Source organism: Physeter macrocephalus, chromosome 2 (assembly GCF_002837175.3).
Source record: "Physeter macrocephalus isolate SW-GA chromosome 2, ASM283717v5, whole genome shotgun sequence".
In the NCBI taxonomy this organism is placed as follows: domain Eukaryota; kingdom Metazoa; phylum Chordata; class Mammalia; order Artiodactyla; family Physeteridae; genus Physeter; species Physeter macrocephalus.
Window position 1 is genome coordinate 491574 of NC_041215.1, and position 25984 is coordinate 517557.

Consider the following 25984-nt stretch of genomic DNA (forward strand, 5'->3'; position numbering starts at 1 on the left):
CAGAGCCATGTGGGCTAGAAGCAGGCCTGCAGAGCCCTTCAGAGCTCGGGCTGCATGCTGAGGGCAGAGGAGAATCAGATCTCGGGGGGTCCTGACCTGCAGTTAGCGCCTGCCCGCACCTCTTTTCTCTTGTAGCTTCCTTGTCTTCCCAGGTGTTGCTCCGCTGCCCCGCCCCCAGCCTTCTTACCTTCACAGGTGAAGTCCTGGATGGCCACGTCCTGGATGGGAATCTCCTTGAGGAAGAAGGGCTTCTGGCACCGGGGGTTCCCACTTACGATTCGCCTCTTCCTCAACCACTTGCCGAGCCAGGCCAGGTGGCAGTTGCAGTTGAAGGGGTTGGACAGGAGGTTTCTGGGAGGAGAGAAGGGCCCTCTCTGAATGGTTAGCCTCTACCCTTGTCCCGTGGGAGCTGGTCCTGGGATCCAGGTCTGCAAGCCTAGGGCCTGGCTCTCCAGGCAGGTCTGCTTCCGGTTCAGGGGATGAAGAAAGGACGAAGGAGGTAGAAGGTCTGGGAAAAGGAAGACAGACTCTCTTCTAAAACCCGGAGGCGGTCTTTGCAAGGGTCTCATTGCAGACCTCCGCGGATGGACACAGTCGCCACCATGCCCACCTTTGTTTGATGAGCTCCAGCTGTGTGAACTGCCTCAATTCCTCCGCGAGATTTTCTTACGCTTAGAGCCTTCATGTGTGCTGTTTCTCCGGCCGGGGATGAATTTCTCTACGGTGTGCCTGGCTGGCCCCTCCTCTTCCTTCAGCCCTCAGCTTAAATGACCCCTCCTCAAAGAAGCCCCTCATCTCAAGGGAAATGAAAAGTTCTGCCCTGTCCCGTTCTCCCCCCTCATTCCCCTCCATTTCCTCCACAGCATCCATCCGAGCTGGTAACGCCTCCCTCCTTGGACTCTCAGTTCCCGGAGGGGAGGGACCAGGTCTGTCTGTCCTGCTCTGTGTCTCCGGGAACTAGCAGGACATCGGCATAGGCACTTTATACGAATCTGTCAGATGCAGTGATGGGACAGATGGAGGGATGAGGGCAGCTATCACTTTCTGAGGGTTTTCTAGAGGACAGGAACCGGGCTGAGCGCTTTATAAATCCATTTTCTCATTCAGACTTGTCACAGCAACCCTAGGAAGGAGGGGACAGTATTCTCATCTCACAAATGAGGAATGTAAAACTTAGGGAGGTTACAGAAGAGGGCTGGAGAGCCCTTGAGGGGCTGCGGTTTGGCATGGCAATTAAGGGCTTGGGAGTCAGTCCTTCCTGGGGTTGATTCTGGCTCTGACACTCAGTAGCTGTGAGAAGGTGGGCAAGTTCCTTCCCCTGTTGGAGCTGGTTCCCTTCATGCTTTGTGACTCTAGCCCTCTTGGCATCTTTCGTGTCTTTGGATTCCCAGTGCAGAGGCGTCCAGGAGGGGTGAGAAGTGGGCTGAGATAAACCAACCCACCTGTGCTAGTTCCTAACCCACTGTCCTCTATCTTCATGTCACTCATTCATTCAACTCATCCACTTATTCAACCATTATATAATGGGCCAGGCTTAGTGCCAGGCTCAGGTGTAGGCACTGAGGATAGAGGCGTGAACAAAACAGTCATATATCCCCGTCCTTCATCCTTCTGGAACGTATGCTCCAGCTGATGGGAGGCAGACAATGTGTAATTAACAACAAAAAGTATAGTATGTTAGGAAATGGTCAGTGCTATGGAAAAAATTAGAAGAGCAAGGCTGGAAGAACTGGGGGTGATGGCAGAGGGGTGGAATGGGGCTGAGGTGACTGACATTTGAGCAAATAATAGAAGGAGGGGAGGGAGCCAGGGGGAGGGCTTTCCAGGTAGTGGGAACAGCCAGTGCACAGTTCTAAGGTGTAAGTGGGCCTGGGGTGTGCACAGAACAGTGAGGCCAGTGGGGCTGGAATGCAAGGAGGTTCTGAGGGACTAGACGGCATGGGGCCTTTAGGACATTCTGTAACTCTGGCTTTTATTGCCAGTGGAGTGGCTGTATGGTAGCATGACCACGGGCAGCAACAGGAGATGCAGCAATAGCCTTTCTCTTCTGTCTTCCGAAGGGTCTTTGGAGAAGGGAAGGGAGGGAAAAATGAACCACCAACTAAGGGTAACAGAGCCACACAGAAATACTATGAGAAACCATAAAAGCTAACATGTGCTGAGTACTTTTTATATCTCAGGCCCCTGCTGTGCATTTTACTAATATTAACAAATTCAGTCCTCATAACAATCCTATGAGGTGGATTATGAGAAGGGACAATTAAAGCACAGAGAGATGAGGTAACTCTTCCAAGGCACACAGCTAACAAGAGGTAAAGCTAGGATATGGACCCAGAAAATTTGGCTCTAGAGCCCAAAGCTTTCACCATTATTCTAAACAGCCTCCCTTACCAATACAGTGAACATTGTGGGCAGAAAAATTCATCCAGAAAGCTAGATTCTAACTGGTTCTGATACACATTTAAGCAGTCAGTGACATCATTTTAAAACCCCCTGTCACATCATGTCACTGGCCTGCTTAAAACCTTCTGTGGCTTCCTGATGTGTTTTGGATAAAGACCAAAATGGCCCATGGCAGTCCTGCAGCCTGGCCCCGGTCTCCACTCCAGCCTTGCCCACTCTGTACTATGACCACATTGGACTTTGCTCAGTCCTGCATATCTGCTGTGCTTCAACCTAGCACAGGGCCTTTGCACATGCTCTTCCCACTGAAAGAAATACACTTCCTGCTTTCTCAAACAAGCCAACTCCCACTCACCTTCCAGAGCATAGCTCCAGTGTTCCTCGACAAAGCCTATGTTAGGCTTTCATATCACTGTGGACCTCCCTTCTGTGGCAACTCGCTATGCTGTGAGCTCCAGGAAGGAGGGCCCACGTCTGTGAATCCTCAGTAGCAAATGCTGCCTGGCACATGGAGGGAGCCTGCCAAGTGTTTAAGTTGACAGATGGATAGATGACCTTGGGCCAAATATAGTAGGGTGTTGTGAGAGGAGAGGTCTGCAGGAGAGGAGCCCTGAATGAGTGCGCCATTGGCCCAGGGGGACTTACATAGTGGACAGGGAGACAAGCGTGGTGAAGGCTCCGGGGGTGATGGTGGTGATCCGATTGTCGTAGAGGGACAGCAGCCTCACTGAACTCAGGCCAGCAAAGGTGTCATTGCTCACACAGCTGATCAGGTTACTCCTCAGCATCCTGCAGGGAGAGGGGTGGGGTGAGCAAGCGCAGGTGTCATCCTTTCCCTCCTATGACTGTGCCCCACTGGTGTGTGTGTGTGTGTGTGTCTGTGTAGTGGGATGCTTTTGCCAAATCCAAGCTCAGACCAGTCACATTGCTGAGGTTTGTCCTGTGATAGCTGGGCCTGGGTCCCCACTGGGGCTACCTGTAAATGTTTATGCACATTCTTGGCTGCAGATGCTGTATTTACAGTAGAAGCAGGTGTCATGCATGTGTACGTGTACATATGTATATTGTATGGTGGTTAGTGTATGTATGTATATTTTAGGGAGGAGAGGGAAGAATCAAGATGTGGCTGTGGACATCAGCTTGTGTGTATGTGTGTGTGCTTATATGCACATGCTTGTTTGTGTATGTGTTTATCCACATGTTGTATGTGTGTCTATATGCCATTTTCATGTACATGTGTAATGCCTATGTTTGTGTACATGTGTGAGTGTGTGCCTGTTTCTGGTATGAATCTATACCTGTGTATACATTAGGGCTAGTGTCTTTTAGTGTGTGTGTGTGTGTGTGTGTGTGTGTGTGTGTGTGTGTGTGTTGGGGGGTGCTTAGCATGCTAAGTTCTTTCCCATCCAGGGCTGGGAAATGTCTAATGTCTCTCCGCCTCCAGGATTCAGCAGGCCAGGACAGCGCCCGGGCCTAGTCCGTTGCCCGCTAGCCCTCACAGCCCCTCTGATGCTTGCTCTCCCATCTCGCTCCCTCTGGCCTTGGCCCAGGCCCTGGGAACTCACAAGGTCTTGAGGCCGCTGAGGCCGCGGAACATGCGCCCATGCACTGTTTCCAGCTGGTTCCCTGTCAGCATCAGCTCCTGCAGGCTGGCCGCTCCATCAAAGGCACCCTCTCTCACCTCCTTGATCTTATTGTTACTCAAGTTTCTGGAAGGAGGGGACAGAACAGGTCAGGACGCAGGGAGGGAATGGCTGGCCCTGCAGCCAGCTGGGGACTCTAAAGTGCCCCCTGGCCCGAGGACTGGCTGGTGGAGGCTCCACCTTGGGCTTCCCGATGTTTGGTCTTCAGCACCTGTGCCTCAGGAAGCAGGGAACCCAGCCCCCCATGGGGTGTGGATGGGTGGACTACCCGTGTCAAACAGACTGTGTAGCATTTGAAGTCTTTCAGTACAATTGTCTTTTCAATGCCCTGGGGACTGGCAGATTTCGAATGGTTCTCAAACTTATTTTCTCTCTTCCACAGATACTCTCACTAAGTAGCGATTCTCAAGAGGAGAGCAGGAGGAAAATATAAAACAAGCCTTCTCCCTACGGGGTGAGGCATTTGTAGAACCTTCGGCTCTTTCACCATTTGATCCCTGATATAAATGGACCCTTTCTAGTTACTACAGTTTGTGCACTTATTATGTACTAGGCACCATGTGAGGGGTTTGACCAACAGAATCACATCAGATCCTCAAAACAACGCCCATCAGGTGGGCATTATTTTTATCATTGTCCTGTTTTATGGATGAGTTGACTGAGGTTCAGAGAGACTAAGTAACTTACCCACAGTCACACAGCTGATAGCACTGGGATCGGAGACCATGCTTTCGGGCACACAGAAAAGCCTCCAGTGAACCACTTTTCCCAAGTGAATGTTCCTTTGACGATGTGGATGCCCATCCCTTCTATTACTGCTCTGCAGAATTCAGGGTTTGGGACACTGTGTTTTCCTAAGTGGGCTCGGTCCTATCAAGTCTCGGTGCTGCCATTTCCAATACTGCCCTCGAGCTCTGAGAGTGGGCTGTTCCCTCCGACGCCCAGCCACCACACGGCAGGCTGCATGGGAGAACTGAGCAGCAAGCACGTCCTGCAGAACTATAGGTGCTGAGAGCGGCAGGGGGGTCTCCACAGACCACCCAAGTGTTCAGGCCTGAAAGGTAGCCCCAGCTGGCTGGCTGGAGCAGAAAGTGATGGAGTTACAAAAGCTGAGGGAAGAATCCAGCTTCCCCAGCAAACATCCTGGGGGGCCTTGTTCTGTGAACAGGAGACCCGTAGGTGGAGACACAGCTGCTAACTGGCTGAGCACCCTGAGCTTGTTAGAACTGAGGGCTCAGGAGAGATGGACCAGCTGACCCATTGTACTGCTGGACATACTGAGGCCCAGGGAGGGGAGGCCACTGCTCCTGGTCACAGAGCACTGAAAGGGACATAGCACTCCACAAGTCCCTGGTACTACTGCTTCTCTCAAGCGCCCTCCTTGTGGACCTCTGGCCTGACTCACGCACCCCTGGGGGTGAAGCCTCCTATAGGGATGGTTCAGAGCAAGTAAAGTTCAACTGGGCACCCAAGGGCTCGACACAGGTTGCCTGCCTGCCCTCTTCCCAAATAGGGACTGGGCCTGCGGGGGTGGCAATGCCCACACCTGTGGGCAGGTGTGGAGGAAACAGTTCCCACCCTCGCATTGCCTGCTCCCTCTGTGCTCCTGGTCATGGCCTTCCTCGCCTCCCTCCTTCCGTCCTGCTGAGAAAACAGGTGCAAATACTCCTCAGAATCCCTCCGCTGAGATCTGACAGAGCTGGGAGATTCTCACACTGGATTTCTGCTCCCTGCCTGACTCTCCTGCGACTCAGCCGGTCTTCTTATAAATCCTGGTAGCCCTGGTCCACGATAACTCGGAAATGAAGGTAATACACAGGGGAGACTGCAAATTACCCCCAAGTTCGTCATGGGAGGAGAGAGAAAGACTTTCCCAGCTGCTATAACTCATCCAAATGCTGGAGCTTCTCCTCCAGCTTAAGAGAGTTAGGCTTCTTGGGGAACTGAAGTACATGGTGTGGGCAATGAAGATGAGTTACAGCAGCTAGGAAGGGGGAGGTTCCCATTTCCGGACATCTTTTTCTTTAAACGAGCAGAATTAACATCATATTACTGTAAGGTTTGCGAACTGGATTTCCTCGGGCTAGGAGCATGGAAAACATAAGGAGAGTGAAAAAAGGGGATAGAATTTTCCAGAAGACCAGGCTGCTGATCTCTCTCCCATCCACCAAAGCACCACACAAAACTGTAGGCAGCTTGGGCCGGAGGACAGAGAGAGAGCAGCTTGGGGCAAGCGCTCCAGACACAAAACCAGTGCCTCAGGGTTCTGTAAGAGCTCCATCTTATTCTCAGAGCAGTATCTTCCTGAAGATGCCCCAGATCCCAGGAAACCTCCAAACGCAAAACTAAGGGCACTGAGCCTCTCTCCATTTTTGTCTCTGCAGACCCACCTGAAGGATTACTGCTTCATCATGGCTTTGACTCCAGTGAGGATGGGGATCTCACCCCTGAAAGGACCCAGCCTCAGAAACTCCCACCCCAGGCCAGGGCTGGTTCAGAGTGGTCCACGGCAGGACAAACCCAGTGCTTGGCCACTCTGCCTCGGCAAACTGCTGGGTGTACCTTTCAGAACCTGTTCTCATTCTTGCCAAGAAACACCAAGGCCCCTGGAGGCTGGGGGATTCATCTCTGGAAAGCCTGAGTCTGAAGAGGCGAGCCTGGACTTCTTCTAGTCTCTGTCTCTTCAGGTTTGTAGGACAGCCCATAAACTCTGGCAACAGAGAAGCATCTGTAATCCTGTTTAAAAGTCCAGTCCTCAATGGAAATACAGTTGGGAGAGAGCTAAGCGGAGTTTTCTGGAAGCCGAGGATACCGGGTCATGACTGAGCAGCACGCTGGCATCCTGTCAGGTCGGGGAGGTCCTGTCTACCTCCTTATGGACCTCTCCGGCCCCCTGAGGTGGAAATTCTACTTCGAGCTGGGGTTACAAGCTCAAACGTCCACACGGTCCAGGCAGGTGACCTAAAATTGGAAGCAAGCCCAGTGGGGACGGCAGTGATCAGGAAAGCACGTGCCCCAGCTAGGGGGCAGCCGTTCCTCAGCTCAACTCAACTGGAGCCGTTTGGGAACATGGGCTCAGTTTTGCCAGATCCTCTGATTTTCCCAAAGGTGCTAGAAATCCACATTTATTTTTCTGTGGAAACTCCTGATTTTTAAAAGAGGGCAACTACTTCTTATTAAAAACACAACCATCATGGACCTAGAATCTGTCATACAGAGTGAAGTAAGTCAGAAAGGGAAAAACAAATACGGTAGGCTAACACATATATATGGTATCTCTTAATAAAACCACTAGCTGGGGTAAGATGGGAATAAAGACACAGACCTACTAGAGCATGGCCTTGAGGATATGGGGAGGGGGAAGGGTAAGCTGTGACAAAGTGAGAGAGTGGCATGGACGTATATACACTACCAAATGTAAAACAGATAGCTAGTGGGAAGTAGCCGCATAGCACAGGGAGATCAGCTAGATGGCTTGTGACCACCTAGAGGGGTGGGATAGGGAGGGTGGGAGGGAGGCAGACGCAAGAGGGGAGAGATATGGAACATATGTATACGTATAGCTGATTAACTCTGTTATAAAGCAGAAACTAACACAACATTGTAAAGCAATTATACTCCAATAAAGATGGTAAAAAAAAAAAAACCCCCAAAACACAACCACCACCACCAAATCCACCCATGGGATTTGATTTTGGCTAGAGGGGTGCTAGGTTTCAGCTTCTGCTTGAGAAGCTCCTTCAGTGTAAGAAGTGACCTGAAAGTTTGCCCGAGAGAGGCCGTGACCCCACTCTGACTGGGAGGTCACTTGAAAAGCTACCTTGAGTTACCACAGTCCTAATAACCTTTGTGGGGAACAGCTCACACCTTTTTTTGCATCCCTTAGTGATACTTATGAAATCTCATTATTCCCACATGACAGGAAAGGGCACAGAGGTTCAGAACAGTTTGGAAAGGCACCACAGAGTCCAAACTCCTGGCTGTGTGTCCACTCTCCTCTGCCTCCGTGCCCCGTCGGGGTGCTGCCGTCCAGACTGTAACCTTAGGGCCCTGGCTCCACAGTCCCTGAGGAAGCTGAGCAGCCTCGGTCACAGGCACAGCTGGCTTTAACCACTCTGATGGGTAGAATTCCAGCTGACCCATCACCTCATGGGAGCGTAGGGGTGGTGATGGGTCCTAGCAAATAAGGACTGTTTACTTAAAAAGCATCACCATCAAGTTATTTTAAATAAGTGGTTGCAGCTGCTGGTCTTTGGGGCCAGATCTGCCCTATTGGGACATGTGCTTGGTTGGCTGGCACTATATGTATATGGATTTAGGCACACACGTGCGTTTACTGCCTTCAGATAGTGCGTGCGTTCCCCAGCTACTCTGCACTGTCACCACTCCTGGCTTGATTTTTAAACTTGGACAGGTTACTTTCTGTGTTTCAGCTTCCTCATTTGTCAAATGAAGCAATCTCAAAGCTGTTTTGTTTTCCTTGGTGAGGGGTAATTGCTTAAATATCAGCAGAGTCTGGCACACAGAATAAAGTGTTTAGTGACTGTTAGTCGCCATTATTATTATTGCTGCCTTGCACCCATTCCCTTTCCACAGGGGGTCCTGAAAGCATTTGAGTTTGTAACTCCTGTTTTACATGTATAGCCATCTGCTCTGGGTCACTTGACCCAGATGTCCTCTTTCTGTCTTCCAGCACCTTCTCACCGCAGTCCCATGGACACAGGCCATGTCTTTCCCCTTATCTCATATACTTACTTCTCATCCTCATCATACCTTACAAGGAAGGTGGACTTGTTTCTATTATGAAAGGCCCAGAAAGGCTAAGGGCATTCCTAGGGTCACACAGCAGGCAGGGGGCAGAGCTGAACTCAGAACAAATGCCGGCCTGCCTGTTCTTCTGCCATACCTGGATTTCCGGCTGCTCCCGTGAAGGGAATATTTGGCAGCTCTGACCTTCCTTCCAGCATGGCAGATGCTGGGAGGAACTTAGTGACATCTGCCCCTTTTGGTGAGGACTCGGCCTACATTTTGCCACAGTCCGCACCACTCCCTTTTGTGGCTTGGATGCTGAGGCTGGGAGTTGGCCGCGACTTATCATTGCATTTGTGCTGTTGTTTTTGTTGGGGGTACAGAAACAGTTCTTCATACTCGGGTCCCTGTCAAAACTAGGAAGATGAAAGACTCAGAGTGTTTGAGTTTCACCTAAAATGGGAGAGCGCATATTTCTTCACGGAAGCAAAGACTACTTGATCCTGTTTACTGTGCAAATATGCACTTGGCCAGCTTTACTTGTTTTAATACATGCCTTATCTCCATGTGCAAGTAAATTTGTTTTGAGGTTAAAAAAAGTATGCGCTTTCGGGGGTTGAATTTAAAAGGACATCTCCTGGCAGGTGATGGGTGATGTCTGTGCTGGGTTCCTGAAGCTAGAGGTGGGCTTGACCACTCGGACAGCCATGAACCTCACCAGGACCCACGTGTGTCCTCTCTCTGCTGCCCCCTCAGTTACAGTGCTCTCCACTGCTCCCAGTTACAGCGTTGTCCCTGAGGCCATGGCCAAGGTGGCAACTGTGGGCAGGGAGTGAGAGAGAAATCCTGAATAGCACTGATGCAATCCAGATGCTGCCCAGGGCAGGGGAAGGTCTCTCTCCTTCTTGCCTGCAAAGGGACTGATGGGTGGAAGAGTGGAGAGCAAAATAAAATAAGGGTTACAATTAAGTCTCATTATTCATCGTGGTTAAGCTCTACAAAGTCACTGGGCAAGATGAATTAGTGAATGCTGAACCACTGCTCCTAGGGGAGCCTCTGGTCACCATTTTCATTAACCGATCAATACCTAACCTTGTTTGATGCATGTTTCTGTTTAAAGACATCTTACTGAATATATAGTGTTGATTTATTTACATTGCATTCACAGCCAAGAGCACTATAACTCTTGCCTGAGCAAAGCTTATGTAACACGTATTTTCTCCGTAAGGCACATCACAGCCTTCCTATGCTTAGGATCACTAGACAGCCCTCCAGTGCTATGCTACGGGGCCATTTTAAACAGTGAAATCGCCCACAGAAGCACAAACATGCAAAAAAAGAAATGTGGCACTGAATATATTGTGGATTGGACACTTGGTTACAGTCTGGGAGCCGAAACAAGAAATCAGAACGTGGCCTTGTTCGATTTCAGCTGGGGACATGCATGGAGGGGGACTCAAATTTTTTGCTGCCCTGTCTATGTATATGAATGACCGTGAAAGCACTGCGCGCATTGATTCTGAGATTACAAATAATTGTTAGTGAGTAAGTGAATCAGCAAATACAGGGTCTACGAATAATGAGGCTTGACCGTTTTCCTTTGTTCCAGGGGCAGACTCAAACTCTGGGGCCGGGACATGTGGAAGATGGGGTGTGAGTGGGGAGCAGGGTCAAGGAGAAGGGAATTAGATGGCAAAGAGCCCCCTGTCCATGCTGGTACCTCTGCTGGCACACCTGGGAAGGGAAGGGGAGGGGGAAGCAAGGCCAGCTGTGCACCAGTGTGCTGACAGGTGAAGGAGGTGAGGCAGCTGTGGCGTCTCCGCTCCAGTGTGTCTCAACCATGTGGAGGCCTTTAGGGTCCATCTAAAAACAGACCTTCTGACTGTCACCTCATAAAAATCACGAAGGGATGTGCACCCTACATCCCCATGTCCCGTTGGTCCTCACCTGAGTCCCTCCAACGACCCACTGGGGTAGACTTTGGGTGTGGCGTGGAGGATGTGGGTGAGCAAGGATGGGGTGAGGGTCAGGGATGGTGCAAAAGGCATGCTCTGCCTCTGCATGGCCCTGCCTTAGTGTCTGGCTTCCCAGGACGTGCCCATAGCAGGGGTCAGGAGGAGACTGAGAGGGGCTGGAGCGGAGGGAGAGGGAGCCAGCCGTGCCCTGGCGTTCTGCTCCAGTCTGCCAAAGTCCTGAGACTGACTTACATTTTCCGCAGGTTGGGCAACTTCCTGAAGATACCAGTGGCCTCTAGAACAGATATCTCGTTGTCGTTCAGTCGGCTACATGGGAAGCAAGCAGATGAGGCGGTGGGTTAGCTGTGGATGGGACACCTCCTCCACTGGTCCCCCATCCCCCCGTGGCTTCAGCTGAATTGTCACCTGGACCTCCCTCAGTCCAGGTCAATAGCACCATAGAAACCCTCCGTGTACCCCACCAGCATGGGGGGCCCAGCAGCAAGAGGAAGGGTGTGAGAAGGGGCCAGAAAGGAGAGGAAGACCCTCTGCCGAAGGCGTATTCAACTTTTTGAACGCTCAGCACTTAACAATCAAGTGCCAATGATTTGCCTTCATTTTGTAGGGGTACCAATGACCACTTAAACCCCCAGGGAGGTTTCCCCAGGTTCTTCCAACTCTCCAAGCCACTCAGGTCTTTCCTGACCACATCCCTCTGCTAAGGGCAGCTCAGGGACTCCACGCCCAACATTCATATAAGCTCAGGGAGAGCAGGAGAAAGTCAAAGATAATAATAATAATAATAATAATAATAATAATTAATAATAATAAAGACCACCATCATTTATGCAGGGCTTAGTCCATGTCAGGATTCAAGATAAAGTCTGTGCTTGCATCCTCTTACCTAATCTTTGTAACCCCCGTAGGAGGTAGGTATCAACACCTCCATTCTATAGCTCAGAATCTGATGCTCAGATCTGAGAAGCAACTTGCCCAACCTCAGGAAAACTGGAGATGACAGGAGTCAGGCCCAGATCTGTCACCCCCCCATGCTGTAACTTTGAGCTCTGCCACTTCTGGATAAACCAACACGCCTCTTTATTAGCATGGATAACCAGAGGCTCAGATATACCTGATCGTCCTAGCTGTTTTTTCACTTTAGGACAGTCATTTATGCGCTATCCATCTATCCAGTTATGTTGTAAGCTTCCTAAGGGCTAGGAGGGGAGGTCTGCTTTGTTCATCATGGAAAAGGGTGGGCCTGGCACAGTGCCTGGCTCCCAGCGGATGTTTGGAAAATCTTTGTATCAATAGAATGAATGAGCTGTCTTTATTTGTGAGCAAGCTGTCCCCCGCGGATGCTTGGGGGAGTCTGCCCTCATCCCGGGACGCAGGGGACAGCAAGGAGCACCCAGGTGACTGAGCCGGGAGGGGGCCACCTCTAGGAGCCCACACCCACCCTGGCTGGCTCAGGGAGACTGGGCGTGGGGACGGCAGGGGCTCCTGCCTGGGCAGCACTCACAGGTCGGTGACGTATTCGGGGAGGTGGCTTGGGACACGGGCCAGCTTCTGGTTGGAGCAGTCCACGATGGTGCCCTCGCAGCGGCACCTGTCCGGGCACACGAGGTCCATGAAGCACTCGCTGCTGAACCTGCTGCGGTAATCCTCCGACCCTGGGGGGGCGCCAAAGAGGGGGAGTCAGTGGCAGCCGGTCCGGCATGGGCCGAGGTTGTGGGCACTGGAGGTGGGGAGACACGGGGCGGGGGGATGGCCCAGTGACAGAAGCAGCATTGCCCTCATTTTTTGGCCACCTTGCTCTGCCTTCCCCGCCCCCCAGCCTCCAGGCTGCTTGCTCTCCCTTTGGTCTTTGTCATTCATCACTTTCCATCTAATGCCACAAGCACCGTGGGCTCTTAAGCTTCTGTGGGTCATGGACCTTTTTGAGGTCCCTGTACAGAATTTGGTCTACGATTTACGGGGGGTACTTAGTCCATGATGCCCATGATCCACGGACCCTCTAAATATTCATGAGAATCCAAATGAAGAGATTTTGATGGGGTTTTGCTGGGAGCTATGCCAGGGGTGGGAATGAGGTCAGGAAAGAGGGTCATAAACTCAGTTGTCTTCAGGGACAAAGCAGGTAATGAAACGATAAAGGGGGCCCAGCACACGGCAATCAATACCCTCGACACCTGGTTTCATTATTGGGAAGCAATCGTGAGAGTTGGGGTCCTGGGGAATTGAAGCCCACTGCCTTAACGTTTGGGAATTTGGCTCAGGGTTGCCTGATAATTCTTTAAAAAAAAAATACTGGTGATGAATTCAAATGTAAAACACTGTAAAGACAAGTACAACTCTTGTGAGGGTTAGATGTACCTGCTGCCTTTGAGAGGAAGCTCTGTTTAACTACAGTGAAAAGCCAGTTCCAACGAGCTAAAAGTAGCTGGAGCTAAGATTAATTTTTGAAACGGAATTTTTCTGGAGGTTTCATACACAGTAATGGTAACAGGGCCAACGATGTGCTGTCTTGAGAGACGCCCTGGGGAGCTGCTTTAATGATCAGAAATGATCCCCTGGCACCTGGGCGAACCTCTGTGAGACCACAAATCTTGCCCGAAATAAAAGGGAAGCTCTGGTTTTCCTATCAGACACGAGCCAGTTGATGGGGGTCGGGTCTCTTTTATTTTCACCTTCAGCGGTTCATCAGCACAATGCCAGGCACAAGAGCTCGGCTCACATTTGTCCAGTGCATAAATGGGGTGTCCTTAGCACATAAATTGTTCCATACGTGCATATTTCTGCAGTGTTTCAGAGAACGTGAATGTCATTTGTTTGCCTGGCTAGTTGAGGTGGACCTTGGCCATCTTAGGTGTATTAGGGGCAGAACAGGGCATCTGCAGTACAGAGATTTAGCAATAGCATTTGCTAAATAGGTTTTAGCAATAGAAGGTGTGGATTTGACCAGGCTTTGCCACTTACTAGCCTCAATCTCTCCACATGTAAAACGGGAATCACATAACTGCCCCTATCTCACAGGGGCTGTGAAGATTTGAGGAAGATCAAGGCGGTGGAGAGCCTCTGGAAAAGGGTCAAGAGTCGTACAGATGTTTGTGATTCTGTTTTTTCTGAGCACCTAGCGGAACATTTGGCATGTCAGAAGCCGTTAAAACATCAGCGTAGTGAGTGATGATAGCTGATGTGTACTGAGCATGGGTCACGAGCAGCGCACTATTCTTTGAACTTCAAATGCGTGGGCCCATTAAATCTTCACAACACTCTGAGGCTATTATGACTCCATGTTATCCATGAGGAAACTGAGGCCTGCAGGTCACTCAGGACGTGGCAGAGAAACGAACCCAGGCAGGCTGCTGCCAGGGCCCACGTGACTAATACTTTGCTTTACTGCAGATGTGCTTTTGGACAAAACCTTAATCCCAGACCTAGGAATGATCATAAAGTCAAGTTGGTGGAGGTGAATTGAATGGCATTTTCCCGCAAGTGGGCTGCAGGGAGACAGGGAGACAGGAAGCAGATGTCTCCACTGCCCTCTTGGTTTCTCACTCCTCACGTTTTCTCCCCATGGTAATGCCTGCTTGGGGATGGACTTGGTGGTGGGTCTCTGATTCTGAAGTGACATCATCCACCTAAAACAGAAGGTCAAGGCCTGGACCTGTCTCTTTCCCTCTTTGCTCCTTCTCTATGCCCCTCCTTCATCCCACTTTCTACCCGCAGGCTTGTGTGAGCAAAATCCAAGCAGGTATCCCAGGTTTTGTGGGCGGCTCCCTGGTCCAACGCATTATGCAAATTTCTTGCCCTCGGCTTGTCAGCATCCGGCCCGCTGAATAACTCTGACCTGGGCTGTTTCCGGACCCCCGCCCACCGACGCGTCAGCGTGCCGAGTCCTGGATGAATTGCATCGCGCAAACCCTGCTAGATGACAGCCCTCTCTTGTTCCCCACGGCGGTTCCCCACGGTGATGGCGTGAAGGGGCTTTTCGTACATATGCACGTATTTTTCCTCGAGAAGGTGTCTAGGATGGGATCCTTGCAAAGCGGAGGAACCCTGCGTGATCAAAGCCAGAAAGACAGGAGGGCGCACAGTTTGCTCGCTAACATGATGAGCCTGAAGATATGCACCGGCTGGGCTGCGGCTGGGGGCAGCCGCCGATTACATGCGTTTTCGTTTCAATCAAGGTGAGAGCGTCTGTGGTTAGCAGGAATCGCTCTCTGTAGTATACTTAGATTATAACTGGCCGACCTGTGCAATGGAGCCACTGACCCATTTTAATGAAATGCTTTTGCAATTAGATTCGACGGACTAATGTGCTCTTTCCAACATGTTTTCCCCTGCTGTTTTTGTTACTGCCCTGGTCTGTAATAACGAGGGGGTCGGAGTGTGGTATTTTATATGAGTGGGAGCCAGAAATGTTAATAACGGCGTACGTACACAACTGAAAGAGTGCGTTCCCCAGTCGGAGCCAGCCTGAAATGCCACCTCCATCACTTCATATTTCATTACCCAAACTACTCAGGGTTTCTCGGAGCCATTTGTTATGCCTAATGCTCATAACTACCCAAAAGTATTTTTAACTTTTCCAGAGCTTTAGAAGTCAATTTCAATCTCAATGCATATTTGTCACTGCCAGAAAAACTTAGTAGGAGAGGAGTAACTGAAATAGGCCGTTGTTTCTTCTCTTTCGCAGAGAGTTCAGACAGGAGAGATCTCGGAGGGTTTGAACAAGGGCCATAAAACTAGACGCCGGCTGAAATGGGTCTTGGGAGAGCTGATGTCACCTGGCATCTCCCCTGCTCCTGCCCCCGTAGCCCTCCTCCCCCTTGGTGGGCAGCTCAGAACGACGACACTTGGGACGTGAGCACAGAGAAACTTCAATAGACCAGGGGAGTGGAAATCCACAGCAATGCGGTTTTATTATGAATCCCTGACCTGCCGCCACTTCCCAGGAGAGGAGGTATGTGATGTTCGGATGGTCACGGGGTTGGGGCAGGTGGGGAGCCAAAGCTCCCATCCTTTGGATGGACTTGGCTGCAGAGGCCAGTGCTGGGCCCAGGATGGCTGCTGTCACTAGCAGTGTGCATTTTGCATCATCCTCTGGGCAACCAGTTTGTTTAGTGGAAGTCACAGATGCACCGTTATCAGAGCACCAAGGACCTGACAACGCACGTGTCCAGAGTTCTCCTCTTCTACCTCCAATACCCCTAAGATGGGTGGGATGAAAGAAGGCGGAAAGGAGCAGAAAGAGGAACTGGGGGGAGTAGGAGGCCTGCCGGGGCTCTTCAGCTTGAAAGGACAAGCAAAGGTTATAGGTCATGAATGGAATCAAGAGAACACTGCTAGGTACACAGTTATCCACTTGTCGGCAAAGGCCAGGGGACCAGACACCAGTTGGCTGGAAAACACCAACTGTTTACCAGGAGTTTGGAGATCGGTTGGGCAGACAGCTGTCCTAGTAAGTTCTCCCTGTCAGAGTCTAACATGAATGCAGCTATCTGCCTGGAAGCAGAGGGAAATGGCCATGGCCTGCAGCTGGTCACTGCCTGGTCACAGCCAGCTGCTGGAGGACCAGGGAGGCACCTGTGGAAGGGCATCCTGTGGCCCCACTCCCGAAGGCCTGGCCCTGGCATGGTGGCGGCAGTGCCGAGGAACTCAGAACGCCCTCTCTGTTCAGAGGGAAAGGAAATTTCTCTAGGCCCGAGGACTTGTTCTGTACCGAATGGGTCTTGGTATGTTCATGCTGGAGGGGAGGAGCCATGTAAACAGGGATGCTTGCTCTCTCTCTGGCTCAAGTCATTTTCTATTAACAGAAGGAAGTTTGAAAGGGAGTGTTATTTTTAAAAACTCCCTATTAAGTCAAGTCAAGGCCTTTGTGATTTTATAACTCAAGGCCATGGGCCTATCCGCAGCTGGGAAAGCTGAGGATTACAGTTGTAAAGAGCAGCCATGCTGGAGTCCAATGACCCTGGGCAAGTTAGTTGGCATCTCTGAGCCTCAATGTTCTCACCTGCAAAATGGGACTTATAGGGTTGTTGTGAAAATTAAACAAGGTAATGATGTAAAATAGTTCAGCAGCCGGTCTATAGTAAGCACATGAGAAAAGAATTCAGAGAGGTAAATAGGACTCTCCACTCCTCAGCAATGGCTGGGGCCCTGGCTCTGAGGGGTAACCTGAGAGAGAGGAGACAGTGAGAGTCACACATCGCCATGGAAGCCCAGAGCCCAGCTCCTGGCTCAAGCCAGGGCCCTCTCTCACATGGGACAGGACACACACTCCACGGAAAGAACCAACAACACAATCTTCCGGTTATGCTGGGTCTAGGATTTATCAAGAAATAAGCAGCATGGGAGGTGCCAAGATGCCCCTCTCCTTATTATCAGAGGCAGTAGGCTTCCGCACAGACCCCACATGGCACTGAACTAGCACCAGTGAGGAGCCCAGCACTTTCGCCTCATGTTAACTGTGCTTGGAAGGTCAAGGAAACAGCTTGGACTTTAGGCTGCATGGGGACCAAAGTTCTCGTGAGGAGAGGGGGTCAGTTCCAGAAGGAGCCTCAGGTTACATCCAGTGTCTCAGACTCATGGCAGTTTCATCATTCTCATGCTCACATTAAGTCCTAATGCTTCCAATAAAGACGGTAGGTGGAGGGTGGGTACCAGCAGTATGAGCTTTGCGTTAACTGCCCCGTGGGAAAATGACCTTGGGCTGGGGCTCTTCCATGAAACAAAGGGCATACGCCTTGGGTATACGTGTTCTCTTCAAGAAGAAAAACAGTGGTGTCTGAGCTCAGACCTAGCTACTTTACCACTTGGCTGGCATCCAGACTAGATCTGGGGGATGGCAACTCCATTTGGGATAGAGATGTGGATGCAGATCTCAGCTCGTCCCCCGTATGCTTCCCCATCCCTATTTCAGCCCAGATCTGCTACCTGGAGGTGGAGGTGCTCTGTGAATCCTTCGAGACTCCCACCCCGCCCCCACCCTTCGTGAGGCTGGACCGAGAGAGGCGGGTCTGGCGGGTGGTGGGCTGCGGTGCTCCAGAGCAGAGAAGAGGTGTCCAGCGGTGGCGGGCCATGCTGCAGGAGAGCGCGGTGCTTTCCGCGGTGCTTGACAGAACCATGTTCCGTTTCCATCGTTCCACCACATGGTTAGATCAAGCACAAAGGAAAGCCCCGCGGCGACTGGTCAGAGTCAAGGTCAGGAAGCAGCGTCAGAGAGAGGACAGGAGCGCTCAGAGGAAGCAGCGTGGAGAAGCGGAAGCCGGAGCAGGCCCCCACTGAGCGTGATTAGTACCGAGAGCGGGGTTCCACAGGAACACGTCCGGAGACAGGAGCCCTACCGCCCTTCACACGCCGCCCCGGGGGAGACACAGGAGGAGGGGAGAAGAACGGGTGGGAGGCCACTGGACATCCCTACTCAGGAGTATCAGGGCAGAACAGATCCTTCCCAAGGGGAATTGTGACCACAAATGTCTGGGATCGTTTCGCAGGCCTGAACTGAGCCTCTGAACCCCACTAGATCACACCGTTAGATGTGCCAAGACGTCGAACTTAGCAGAAGTATCTTCTGCATTCTCTGCTGCCTAGGGCCCATCCCATAGCAGAGTGGTTCCATGACAGGCTGTTCCCCCGGCGCCTTCAGTAAAGAGACAGGTCACGGTTCCTAGTGGTCTAGCAAAGCTGCAATGCTCTTCTTTAGAAAAAGTCCCTCTGATGTCTCCTCAGTATCCTTCAAGGCCCCCAGAAACCCTTGGCTGACAGACGTTCATCACAGATCAATCAAGGTATAGTAGAGAAGGGGTGTGACATTGAGAGAAAATACATGTTCCTAGCAGGGAGAAAGTCGGGGAAGCCCCGGGGCCCTGGGTTTGGGACTGAGAAACCCAGAGTCACAATGATCATGACAAGGAGCCTCTTTCAAACTAAGAAAAGGAAAGAAAGTGGAAGATACCAGATTCTAGGGTCCTTCCTGACTTCCGCCATGACTGTAAATCATGGAGTGGGCTGGGGAGACCAACAACCAGTTGTTCTTGATGCCATGGACCCAGGGAGGGTGCCCAGCCTTTACACCCTTATCTGCAAAAGATCAGTGGCCGTTTTTATGAATTTCCACCCAAGCCATGAAAGAGGAGATGTGTGCATCTTGAAGAGACCTGAGTCAGGGCATCTTGAAGAGACCAGACTGGGACCCTCACTGCCCTGCCCTCTGACAGGACCGATGGGGGTCACCGTTCCTCCACAGTGTGTTTTTAGGACAAGATGGTGGCAGCATATTGACGTGTATAGGTTATCTGTGATGAATGACTGGTTAGTCCAACTCACTCAACAGCTCCGGATCTGGCTCCACCTCTTGCTAAGCCCTCCCGTCCGATCGACTAGAGCTGGCCACTGTAATTTAGACTCAACTCTGCTTTGAGCCCCTCCAGACAGGCAGGGCTCTGCAAACACTCTAGTTTGGGGATTTCGTATTCAAGTTTGATCAGGTCCTCAGCACCAGAGCAGGGAAAATGCATCCCTTTCATGCCCCTGTCCCCAAGCTTTAAAATTCCCCTCCTTCTCTTTGGTTTCCTTCAACAGAAAGAAATGGAGGGGCCCAGGAGAAAGTTATCAAGAATCTTCTCAGTATATCAGAAGTCCTGGGTTACAAATCTTGTCCTGAAAATACCACTCTATATTCTTAGATAAGACTTACTGCTGTGTGAGCCTCATCTTCTTCCTCTCTAGCATGGACTGGGTAATCTCTGGGGGCTCTCAAGTTTTGTGATTCCCTGAGAGGTGTCTTGCTCTTTGCCATCTTTGTACAGATGAGGACAGGGAGTACACTACTCTGTACTTTTCACCACCAGTTTCTTCTTGCCAACTGGATCTCCACAGACAAAGTGGGGGAAGCATGACGGAAGGCAGACAGCATTTTCCAACCGTCAAGTGCTCCCCCGAGGATGGGCTTGGGGGTCTCAGGCAGCCAGATGGTGCCTTTTGAGGAGGCCTTAATCTGATGGTCAGATTACCCCAGTCGGCAGCATTCACCTCTAACCTGATCTTGCTGCCCAGGGCAGCGGATACAGCTGATAGAGGCAGACAGTGCAGCTGGGAAGCCAGCTGCCCAGCCTAAGGAGGGGCTTTATGCGTCGCAAGAGCAGCCCTCAAATTGGCTCCTAATTACATCAGCTGTCTTTGCAATGGGAGTGCTTTTAGGGGAAAGTAAAACGCAGACTTCTTATCTGTCAAATCCAGTACGTGTCACCTGCCCCTCCTTCTTTCTTCTTGAGCTTCCTGGAAACACAGAGCTTTAGAGCTATGGCTTCTGCATCCCTCAATGCTAAGCAGGTCTGGGCCTCAGTGCCTCTCAAAGCCAAGGTCTTTGGAGTGCACCAGTAGCTAGCTCACTTGACCTCTCTTGTCTGTAGCTACATAAAATAAGAGCATATAGAATATTATATGTTAGGATCATCACAGCTCTAACTTTCTCTACCTTTATAGGAATAATCTTTCTGGTTAGTATTGATGTATAAAAAATTTTTTAGACAGGGTCAATCCAAAAACCCTGTCCCTTTTCCCTATTTGTATCTTTTTAAAATTTCCAATCATTCCTACCCCACATAGGAAAAGAAGCCAGGGTTCCTCCAGTGCAAAGATAGGTAGGTAGCGGCAGATCTAGAGCTAGAACTAAGCTCTACTGTTTCTAGGTCTACTGACTGTTTTCCTCTTTCTCCTACTTAGTTCTGTCTGTACCCCATCCCCAAACCCAGCCTAAGTTATTCCGAGGCAATGGCTGATCCCTGGGCTGATTCCATCCCCGCCCTATGCCCCAGGGTCTTGGCATCAATCAGGATCTCGAGATCATGATGGGACCACCCCCCCACCCCCCAGCCTCCAGACTGAGGGATCAGGGTTGGCAGATGGCACCCTGCCCTCCTCGGCCTCTTATCACCCCTCTTCTTGGGCACAAATGCTGTTAGAGGTAATTAACTCAGCCCCAGCCAGACATGGGTAGGAAGAGAGGGGGCAGAAAGAACAAGAGGTGTAAGTCATGAGGAAAGGGCCCGGGGACAAGACGGTTGTGCCTTAGGGCACAGCTCTGGGCTGGGAGAGCATTTTCCTCCCTGAGATGCTGCGGCCCCAAGAAGGAACTTAAGGAAAGAGTTCAGGGCCTGAGGTTGGGGGCGGGGCCAGGAGGCTGGGGAAGGAAGTCATCCAAGCATCTGGGCCTCCTTCCCAAATGGCCCTTCTCTCCTACATGCTGCGTGGTGTTGAGTAGTGAGCCAGACCTGGCGTCCGAGCCTGCCTTTACCGTTTGCTTGCTGTGCCCATGGGGCGCCCCCTCACCTCGGAGCCCTCAGCTTCCTCTGTGGCAGCAAGGGGACCTCTCCTGCTGATCTCACAGGACTACTGGAAAGACCGAGTCAAACTAGAAGCCCTGAGAACAGTGCTCCTCGGTGGCAAGGAACTGCTTTTGTAACTGACATTGTTATTCTGGGGAAGGCAAATTGAGATCGATGTCTCAGACTGCCGCAAAGTCCCTGGGGTCTCTCCAAGCCCTCTCAAGGTATTTGCTTCTGTTGAAAAAAATAAAACAGCTCAGGCTGATCATTCTGGAGGCATGGACTGAAGAATTTGACTTTGAGGTCAAGAACAACGTGAAAGAAGTGGAGGTCTGCCTGCTGGTCTTCTCCCGGTGACTAGGGCCGACACTAGCCTTCTCCCCAGGAAAACCCACCTACACAAGATGCTCCGGGCAGGGAGAGAAGAACAGTTCCTGCTGACACACAGATTGTGAGGGTTGGCTTCACCCCATCTCACCACATCATACTATCAACGTCTCACCATTCGGAGCGCAAAGCAGCTTGGTGATTTTTTTTTCCAGTAGCAGACAACACAAATGATAGTCATTTGTAACTGCCTGTTCATCCAGCTCTTGGGTCAAGGAGAGCAACTTCTCTTTCCAAGATGAGCTGAGAATTCCCCTGCCATTCACCACCCCCCCCTCCCCGTTTCATTTCTGGGTACGGTAGGGAGGAAGGTTTCTGGAGAGAGCTTGGGAACTAGAGAGCAAGGCTTTGCTTTCTTTCTGAGCAACACTCTTTGCTGTTCTCTCCATGATCAGAATACACCCATCTGGGGTGGAGGAGAGAGCAAAAACGTCTGTGAAACCTAGAATACACTGTGGTCCAAGGGCTGTACCGAAGGTGGCCATAGAAGGGAAGAGGAGGCCCCCCAAGGCTCCATGCTTCCTGCAGCCTGGCCTGGGGTATATTTATATCTCTATCTGCCACTTGGGGAGTGTGATTTGGAAACTAACACAATACAAAATAAATAAATCATGGCCTCTAAAGATCGCATGTGTACAGGCTGCCTCATCCCCTCGTTTCCCCCTAGGTCGGGAGATGTGCTGCTGCCTGGGTTCTGTCTCTCCCCAGATCAGCCCCCTTCCTCCCCACAGTGCTTTTATTGTGTGTGTGTGTTTTATTTTAAATCCATAAGCTAATTGGTTTTCTGCAGGGCTAACTGAATTTTCCCAATTTAATTTGCAAAGATGGTCCCTGGGAGCCATTACAGCACGCGCTGTCCTCCAGATTGGATTACTGGCCTCTCCGGGGCTGCTGTACTCTGAGTCGGAAGGTGGGGCCCTGCCCCATAACCTGATTACCTGAACAGCGGAACTTCTTGCTCTTGATCTGGCTGAAGCGCTTGTTGGCCAGCCGGCGCGGGCTGCTGCAGCGGGCCCCGCTGGTCTCGATGGGGTTGTCCTGAAGGTAGTCGGCCAGCCACTTCAAGTGGCAGTCGCACACAAATGGGTTTTGGGCTAAGTGGCTGCGAGAGGGACGGGAGTTAATCAGATGGGACCCCTGGTGCCACGTTCCACCACCACCCTGGCCTGGTGCCAGGCTCTGGTGCCAGGCTCCCTCCCTCATCGCCCCAGGACGCCTCGGGGGAGGTGGGAGCTGCTCTCAGTCAAGACCCGGAGAGGGGGCCTGAGGTCTGCTGTCTGCAAAAGACAGTCACAGGTGCAGCCGGCATCCTGCCTGGGGAATCAGCCTTCCTTGCTCTCCCCACCTGGGTCAGGACCCACCCCTGATCGTCTCCAATCTCACCCACGCCAGTTCTGAAGGGCAATGAAAGCTGCAGGCTTAGTTAGGGTTTATGCTGAGAGCAGACTGAATTTTATTTCTCCAAGCTCAGGAACACCCGGTACATAAAGCAGCTGGCATGGTGTCGGGCACAGGGTGGGTGTTCCATTTATAGTAGCGGGTTTTGTTCTTACCATCCTCAGCATCACAAGGGCAACAGCACCATGGGCCTGGCTTCCCCCGGCTCAGTGAGAAAACTATCCAAAGCACCACACTCAGTGCTCAGCACGTGGTCGGGGTTCAATGTGTAGCAGCTGCTCTTACCCTTTCTTGGCTCCCGTCTCTGGCTACAGGGGCAGTAAGTGCCAGATGACTCAGAAGGGCTCCAGAAGCCCCCAGGCTCATGGTCAGACCTGGGGCTGGAGCTAGGGTCTCAGCTTAGGGGTGGAGCCATCAAAAACACGGGCTGAGATCTGTACTCAGGTGTCATCTATCTAATGGAACTATTTATGAATGTCTGCAGCGCTTGGGAGGGAGGAACTGTTCCCTAACGAGGGTGGTGAAATACTCCCGTATTCTGGTACAGTGTGCCTGTACCAGAGGCTTGGTTTTGCGGGTGTTGGTGGGCAGGAATGGGTTATCAGCAGAGATGGAGCCTGCTCAGAATACAGTGGCCACAGTGGTTAAAAGAGCAGGTGAGCAGCCGCTCGGCCTGGATTCAAATCCTGCTTCTTACTAGCTGTGCAACCTTGAATAAGTTACTTAACTTCTCTGGGCCTCTGGTTTCCTCACATAGAAATGGGGGATCACAAAAACACCTACCTCCTAGGGTTGTTGTGAGGCTTAACTGTTTGGATACGGGGAAATCACCCCGTGGGGTGCCGAGCATGGTGTGAGTGCTTAGTATGGGCGAGCTAGTGCTATTATGATTTTTTTAAAAAATGTTTTTTCTTGGGCAAGCCATGCAGCATGTGGAAACGGTAGTTCCCTGACCAGGGATCAAACCCACGCCCCCTGCATTGAAAGCACAGATTCTTAACCACTGGACTGCCAGGGAAGTCCCAAGCTAGTGCTATTATTAATATTCCATTCTCGCTGCAGGCTCCAGGACTCCTCCCGGACGTGCTCACTTTGCCTTCATTTTGAATGTTCTCTGCGACTACGTGTTTGGGGTTGCTGGCTGCCTGGGCACGCGCTGGCACTCGAGGTGGCATACTCACAGCGTCTGGATGGCCTGCAGAGGGGCAAAGAGCCCCTTGCTGATGGTCTGAAGCTTGTTGTCGTACAGGGAGAGCAGGTTGAGGTTCTGCAGGTCCTGAAACGTGTTCACTCGCAGGCAGTTGATCTTGTTGGCATTGAGGAGCCTGCAGGCAGGAGAGAGGCTGGTGACTCACTAATCCTTGTGATGACCTGCGGAGCAAGGGCCGCGCCTGCAGGCTTCCCAGTGCTCTCCTTACAGCAGGGGCTCCCGCCCTCAGCAGAGAAAGAGAGGGACTTGCATGCCTGCGGCCACCGAACCTCCAAACACGTCCGGGCACTCACGCACCCAGTCACCACGGACGATCACTTGGAGACTTCCCCTGCACCCATGCTCTCAGAGGGAGACCCGAAATGGCACCCTGTGTGCTCCACTTTCTGCTTTAGCATGCAGAGCTTCCAGGACTCAAAAAAAAAAAAAAAAATCATTTGGCGCAATTATTTTGATGCTTTAGCTGATTGACTAAGGGTACTTTTGATTCAGAAAATTCCTTAGAGTTCTTTTGGATCACTGATCCCATTGGAAATCTGATGAAAGTTATAGGTCATTGTCCTAGAAAAAATACAGCCGTGGGTAGGCCTGTGTGCATACACATACACGTCCTTTCTCTCTCTCTCTCACACACACACATAAACACACACACACACAGAAACACAAACACACACATGGATGGAGTCCCGTGTGATTCTGCAAATACACCTCGCATGTTCTGAACACGCTCTTTACCCCTTTCATAAGGTGATTCCTTCTCCTCCTCTGTACCTGAGTCCAAATGTCAGCTCCTCAGAGAGGCCTGCCCTGACCCCCTCATCTCCCGTACGACCCCTACTATTGTCTCTCATAGCCCCCTATTTATTTCCTTCATAGCACTTCTCTCAATTTGTGGTTAGAGGATATTGGTTTGTTTTCTTGTTTATCATTTGCCTCCCACCCAAGATGGTAAGTTCTATGATGGCACAAATGACATTATTTTATTCCTCCCTTTATTCCCAGTGCTTAGCACAAGCATTTATTAAGAAATACACTCAACTCCATACACAAATCCAGGGGGTCACTCTCCTCTAAGGTGACACCAATCCCCCAGGGTCAGCCTTCCTATCCATGAGGGACCCCGTTCTGCCATGGTTTTAGTTCTTCAGACCTGCCCCGGCCAACCAAAACCAAAACCAAAAAAAAAAAAAGCATAAAAGGAAGCTGCCTTTCTGGTGAAATGCTGGTCCATCCTAGGTGATGCCATTAGGGTTGTAGAAGTGTTTTCCAGAATGGGGCTGGCAAGGCAAGCACTTTGGGTCCTACAAATGTCCTTTATGATCCTAGACTGACTAGCTGTGCCCTTGAACCTCATGTAAAATCATTGCTCACCCACTCTTGAATGAAAGTGAGGGGGTTACTAAACTAACCAGCAAAAAGCTGGAATTTAAAAAATTTCTCTTTTCAATGGTGGCTCAGAGCTTCCCTCATGGGGAGGGACCCATGGGATGCATCATGGCTGGCTTGCCTCTGGAGGCTCTTGATGCCAGGGTCCAGGGGCTGCCATGGGAGCTCAGTCATCCATGACCCCACTCCCTTGCTGCAGGCCCATCCTGTGAGGCAGGCAGCTGTGGCAGTGACAAGAGGAAGAAGAACTGACGTTTAATCTGGCTAATAACCGTCAGGGTCCCAAGGGTTCACACAGATGTCCTCCTGCCTCCCAGTGGCAACAAAAGCTCACATTGCTAGAATACTTTTCATGTTTTCCAGCGTGCTTTCCTGACATCCTTTTGTTCTCACAGTAACCTGGGCAGATGGGCAGAGCCAGCCTTGCACGTTACAGTTGAGGAAACTGAGGCTGAGAGTTTGGCGGGCTTGTTCACAGTCACACGTTTCCAAGGTGCATGCTGGATGCAGTTATGGTAC

General features: G+C 51.2%; 1 protein-coding gene across 1 annotated transcript in view; it reads right to left on the minus strand.

Moving 5' to 3' along the window:
- Positions 1-25984, minus strand: part of SLIT3 (slit guidance ligand 3) — a 529198-nt gene that overhangs the window by 87356 nt on the left and 415858 nt on the right. The window contains exons 10-16 of the mRNA XM_055079617.1: positions 24051-24194; positions 22410-22573; positions 12273-12423; positions 11003-11077; positions 3969-4112; positions 3049-3192; positions 188-351 (exon numbers count right to left, since the gene is read on the minus strand). Coding sequence (XP_054935592.1) covers positions 188-351; positions 3049-3192; positions 3969-4112; positions 11003-11077; positions 12273-12423; positions 22410-22573; positions 24051-24194 — 986 coding nt within the window. The remainder of the gene's footprint in view (positions 1-187; positions 352-3048; positions 3193-3968; positions 4113-11002; positions 11078-12272; positions 12424-22409; positions 22574-24050; positions 24195-25984) is intronic.